Raw genomic sequence first — 6,234 nt, forward strand, 5'->3', positions numbered from 1 at the left:
TTTGTCATGTTTACTATTTTACCAATTTTCTAAAATTAGCATTTATACTTTTATTGTAACAAAAGCTTATCAAATTTTAATTTTATTCATTTAAAAGAGTAACAGCACATAGTTCTCAGGTCTCCATGAGCACTTTTGGAAAACCTGGGTGGGAGAACAGTGTCTTTGTCAATAGGAAAAGCTGTCAAACTAGAAAGGGCTGTTCATTTTTGTCCTCAGATGAGCATTGCCAACACAGCTGCCTCAGGGATGTTCAGTGTAGCATATCTACCTGAAGCAAGGCATACGCCAGGCCTGAGAGTTCTGTACAGGACTATGTGCTCAATCTCCTCTTTATTCCCTGACAGCCAATGTCAGACGCTGCCACTAGCCTCCGCAACAGAAGCTCCTGGCCATGAAGCCTCTCCTCATTATGCTTGTCTTTCTTTTCCTTTGGGATCCAGTGCTGGCAGGTAAAACTGGCATATTTTGGGGGGTAGGGGTGCTTCATATAGAAGAACAATTCCACTAAACAACCCAATAAACATACTCCTCCCTTGGTCCCTTTAATTTTTGAAGTAGAAAAAAGCATCAACCAGTTTTGATGTCAGCAAGACCTGGGCTTGAATCTCGCTCTCCAACTTGTTAACTATATAACTTTGGACAAAGGTCTAAGCTTCTCTGAGCCTCAGTTTCTTTTTTATTTAATTTTTTTCTTTTTTGGTTGAACTGATCAGCACCAATGAGCCTTAGTTTCTTCCTTTAAAAAATGGAAACGAAGAGTCTTACAAGGATTAAATCAGATCATATATGGAATATGTCTATACATAATATGAAAAGTACCTGGCTCATGAGAGCTATCATTGTATTTTCATCGGTAATGCCCATCCTATTTTCCTGCTGTATTTTGTCTCTAATTCAAGAATGTATCTAATAGTCAAAACCAGAGAACAGTGAACACAATTTGTTCATTTTCTAAATACTGAAATTTCCTACAGTTAATTTACTATTTGTGCATCCATTAGTTACATGAGGAAACAGATTTAGAACTTCTAGTTTCAAGAGAATCACTGAGCTTTCTGTGATAGAAGAGATGCCTGATCAGATGAGAGCAGCCATGGAGACATAACAGAGAGTGTGAGTGGCTGTGTGGCCCTGTGCTCTAGCTTCACCATATCCTTTCTGACTTCAGAAATCTCACCTTGAAAATTCTTTTCACTCAGTGTTACTGAATCAATGCAGTCAGATTGGTTCATCTGCCTAGACGGACTGAAGTATTCACCTGAAGTATTCTCCAGGCAAATGAATTAGATGTTCAGGTCATGTGACTCACCAGACTAGATTTAAGAATTCATGGGATCGCGGCCTCTTAAAGTTGTTGATGGAACCAATTCCACCATGGTTTATGGCAATGGATTTGTAGCCTCCAGACAAAGAACCCCATCTAGTGTACAATATTCTTTCAATCCCTTTTGCATTCTCCTAACTTGTCATTTCCATAGAAATTTCCTGTCTCATTTTATAGACTGTTATATTTCATCTTCCCAAAAGTGTTACAGATTGTCCTCTAGGGCTTCTGTCTTGCCAACTAAGTAACACTGATCCCTTCTTGTTCCTGTAGGACAATTATCCTTCAGGTCATTATGACTGAGATAGGGTGTGTGTTTGCTCAAAATTTCTACAGATTCCTTGAGCTTCAATAAGACTTCTTAAATCTTCAGAATTGATTTCATCCTCCTCCAAACTCACAAGACCATTCCACGTTGCAAATACATCATTGCACTTGTCATGTTTTTTTGTCTCTCAGAGATATTTTGTATTTCTTCTCTTTTCGTCTAGAATGAAAATTCTCTGAGGTTAAGGTGTATATCATACTCAAATCTGTACCCCAACTGTCCTTGATTCACAGGATTTATAAAAATTGGTTATGAATAATAATGAGTAAGTAATTATTTAAAAAATAATGAGTGAATGACTATGTGAATAGTTAGCTTGATTGTTTGGGTTTTATTCATTGACCAATTAAGGGAAACTTCCAAGTTATTCATTGTTTTAGTCAGCTTGGGCTGCCATAACAAAATTCCGCAGACTGTGGCTTAGACAAAATTTATTTTCTCATAGTTCCAGAAGATGGGAAAACCAAGATCCAGGTGTTAGCTGATTCCATTTCTGATGAGGGCTTGCTTCCAAGCCTGTAGATGGCCATCTTTTTGCTGTGACCTTCACTAACAAGACCATCAATCCTATTGGATTAGCCTATCAATCTTATTGGATTAGGGTGCCACCATCATGACCTCATTCAACTTACATTACTTCCTGAAGGCCCTATCTCCAAAGACAGTCACATCAGGGATTAGGGTTTCAGCATATGAATTTTAGGGTGACACAATTCAGCCCCTAACACTAATTAATTTTTTCAGTTACAGGATCAATTATCATAACCAAATCTCCTTGGAATCCACTTGGATAAAGATTGAGGGACTAGTAATTTTATGGTCCAAAAAGGCCTGTAGTGAATTATCTTTCTATTAATTTTCCTTCCAGGTATAAATTCATTACCATCAGAAATTCACAAGAAATGCTATAAAAATGGCATCTGCAGACTTGAATGCTATGAGAGTGAAATGTTAGTTGCCTACTGTATGTTTCAGCTGGAGTGCTGTGTCACAGGAAATCCTGCACCCTGACATGAGAAACCAGCGAATGGACACTATCCTGAAGGTCCTTGATACTGCCATCTTTCACAAAACCAGGGAATTTAGACCAAACTGTGACACCATGTTTTGTCCATGACTACTGGTTTTTAGCATTTTTATAAGCCAGCAGACTCTTATGGTCTTAAATTTAAAGAGCTGAGCTGTAACCTTCTTTAAAAGAGCTAGGTTTTTCAGAAAAACAATGTAGAAGATATTTTCTCACTTCAAAGTGATGTCCGGTGTGCTCATCGGCACCTGTTTCTCCCTCTAATCATAGAGGATATTCTTATTATTTAGAGAGGCTTCAAGAGAAACAACTTTTGACACCTAAGTTGTGTCCTACCTTCTCTTCAGCTTCCCATTTCCCATTTCTATGAAATTCCCGACTTTGGAGAAGCAGATTTGCCATGGCCTTCTGACAACCTTGTACATCTCTCACATAAACCACATAGGCAGGGCTTAACTATAGGCTGGCCCAAGTCTAGACTGAGTCTGACCCTGAAGTTCCTTTGAAACAGAAGAAGAAAGGCCATCTTGTGATGGGCTGGCACAGGGTAATTTCTCATCTACCTCCCTAGTTTCAGTTGAGCAATGGAACTTTCCACCCGAGCCCCCAGGGTTCAGCTACAGGCTATAAGGCTGCGGTGCTGTGGTTTAGTGTTGCTTCCTTAGCAACCAACCTCTGCTGCCCATCATCTGATCCCTCTGGATGGGTGTCATCCTGTGGCTTAAGAGCTAACACCATGTTGATCTTGCTTTGCTATATGTGCAACTAATAAACTGCCTAAATCCATTTGGACTCATGGTTTTCTTTACCAATCAACTTTATGAAGGTGTAACAGGAAAACGTAGCAACTCCTGTCATGGTGCTGCTGGCCCTACTGGCTACACTGGTGAATTCTTGCCTGATTTTTCAACAGCATTCACCCTAATGGATGCATGAATGTGTGAGTTCTGTATCTGCTGCTCAGGATAAAGAGTGGGTGGCAAAGGAGAGTAGATTCTGGTTGTGGAGCAACTTTCATGATCTTCAGTGCTGGATACAGCTCAGGCTCTCTAATGATGTGGGAGTGAGAGTGTGGGGCTCTTGCCACAATAGCCAGTTGCTGATCTGGTAGAAGGATAAGGCTACAGCATCTTAGTTCCGGGGCTGAGATGACAGTACTGCCTGCCCAACCACATATGGCTGCTGGGAAGGGATGAAAAGAGAACAGAGGGTGAAAAAGCATGAGGGGTTGTAAGGAGTTCTGTACTTCCAGCAAATGTCCAACCTTTGAGTAAATTCAGTGTTGGTGTCTTGGGAGAGGAAGATACTAAAAATCCAGTAAAATGATTCCTCTCAGAGGCCCAGACTCCCTATGTAGACTGTAGAGAAGTTTGGTTAAAATTGAATGGGATCAGAGATGGCGTGGAATTGTAGCTATGGTTACTAAGTGTGCAGAGCAAATAATGCATCCAGACATGGCCAGGAAAACTGTCAGACTCTGAGAGAGGCAGAGGCGTCCCTACCTGAAGAGCACCAAATATTCTGAAACTTTGGCCTCATAACATCCTGGACAGCCTTAGACTTGCTTTTCATCCCACTCCTCCTAGTTGGGTGCAAGTTCTCTACACATACAGATAAAGAGAAATCTGAAAACAATCCAGCCTGCTGACAATCTGAAGAATGAGGTGTAACGACACTTTATGGACTAATTAGAAAGCTGGTCCCCAAGGGGCGGAGCAAGATGGCTGAATAGGAACAGCTCCAGTCTCCATCTCCCAGTGTGAGCAACACAGAAGACCGGTGATTTCTGCATTTTCAACTGAGGTACTGGGGTCATCTCACTCGGGAGTGCCGGACAATCGGTGCGGGTCAGCTGCTGCAGCCTGACCAGCGAGAGCTGAAGCAGGGCGAGGCATCGCCTCACCTGGGAAGCACAAGGGGGAAGGGAGTCCCTTTTCCTAGCCAGGGGAACTGAGACACACAACACCTGGAAAATCGGGTAACTCCCACCCCAATACTGCGCTGTAAGCACACCGGCACACCAGGAGAATATATCCCACACCTGGCCAGGAGGGTCCCACGCCCACGGAGCCTCCCTCCTTGCTAACACAGCAGTCTGCCGCTATCTAACCGCAAGGCAGCAGCGAGGCTGGGGGAGGGGCACCCGCCATTGCTGAGGCTTAAGTAGGTAAACAAAGCCGCTGGGAAACTCGAACTGGGTGGAGCTCACAGCAGCTCAAGGAAACCTGCCTGTCTCTGTAGACTCCGCCTCTGGGGACAGGGCACAGCTAAAGCAACAGAGGCCTGTGCAGACGCGAACGACTCTGTCTGACAGCTTTGAAGAGAGCAGTGGATCTCCCAACACGGAGGTGGAGATCTGAGAAGGGGCAGACTGCCTGCTCAAGTGGGTCCCTGACCCCTGAGTAGCCTAACTGGGAGACACCCCCCACTAGGGGCAGTCTGACACCCCACACCTCATAGGGTGGAGTACACCCCTGAGAGGAAGCTTCCAAAGCAAGAATCAGAGGTGCACTCGCTGTTCAGCAATATTCTATCTTCTGCAACCTCTGCTGCTGATACCCAGGCAAACAGAGTCTGGAGTGGACCTCAAGCAATCTCCAACAGACCTATAGCTGAGGGTCCTGACTGTCAGAAGGAAAACTACCAAACAGGAAGGACACCTATACCAAAACCCCATCAGTACGTCACCATCATCAAAGACCAGAGACAGATAAAACCACAAAGATGGGGAAAAGGCAGGACAGAAAAGCTGGAAATTCAAAAAATAAGAGCGCATCTCCCCCTGCAAAGGAGCACAGCCCATCGCCAGCAACGGATCAAAGCTGGTCAGAGAATGACTTTGACCAGATGAGAGAAGAAGACTTCAGTCCATCAAACCTCTCAGAGCTAAAGGAGGAATTACGTACCCAGCGCGAAGAAACTAAAAATCTTGAAAAAAGAGTGGAAGAATTGACAGCTAGACTAATTCATGCAGAGAAGGTCATAAACGAAATGACAGAGATGAAAACCATGACACGAGAAATACGTGACAAATGCACAAGCTTCAGTAACCGACTCGATCAACTGGAAGAAAGAGTATCAGCGATTGAGGATCAAATGAATGAAATGAAGCGAGAAGAGAAACCAAAAGAAAAAAGAAGAAAAAGAAATGAACAAAGCCTGCAAGAAGTATGGGATTATGTCAAAAGACCAAATCTACGTCTGATTGGGGTGCCTGAAAGTGAGGGGGAAAATGGAACCAAATTGGAAAACACTCTACAGGATATCATCCAGGAGAACTTCCCCAACCTAGCGGGGCAGGGCAACATTCAAATTCAGGAAATACAGAGAACGCCACAAAGATACTCCTCCAGAAGAGCAACTCCAAGACACATAATTGCCAGATTCACCAAAGTTGAAATGAAGGAAAAAATCTTAAGGGCAGCCAGAGAGAAAGGTCGGGTTACCCACAAAGGGAAGCCCATCAGACTGACAGCAGATCTCTCGGCAGAAACTCTACAAGCCAGAAGAGAGTGGGGGCCAATATTCAACGTTCTTAAAGAAAAGAATTTT

General features: G+C 43.4%; 1 protein-coding gene across 1 annotated transcript; it reads left to right on the forward strand.

Moving 5' to 3' along the window:
- The first annotated feature begins 336 nt into the window (after positions 1-336).
- DEFB134 (defensin beta 134) lies at positions 337-3,453 on the forward strand. Its single transcript, XM_023225274.2, has 2 exons — positions 337-452; positions 2,524-3,453. Exons 1-2 carry the CDS (start codon positions 395-397, stop codon positions 2,664-2,666), a joined length of 201 nt encoding a protein of 66 aa, XP_023081042.1. The 5' UTR covers positions 337-394; the 3' UTR covers positions 2,667-3,453.
- The last annotated feature ends 2,781 nt before the right edge of the window (positions 3,454-6,234 follow it).

This window comes from Piliocolobus tephrosceles, chromosome 7 (assembly GCF_002776525.5).
Source record: "Piliocolobus tephrosceles isolate RC106 chromosome 7, ASM277652v3, whole genome shotgun sequence".
In the NCBI taxonomy this organism is placed as follows: Eukaryota; Metazoa; Chordata; class Mammalia; order Primates; family Cercopithecidae; genus Piliocolobus; species Piliocolobus tephrosceles.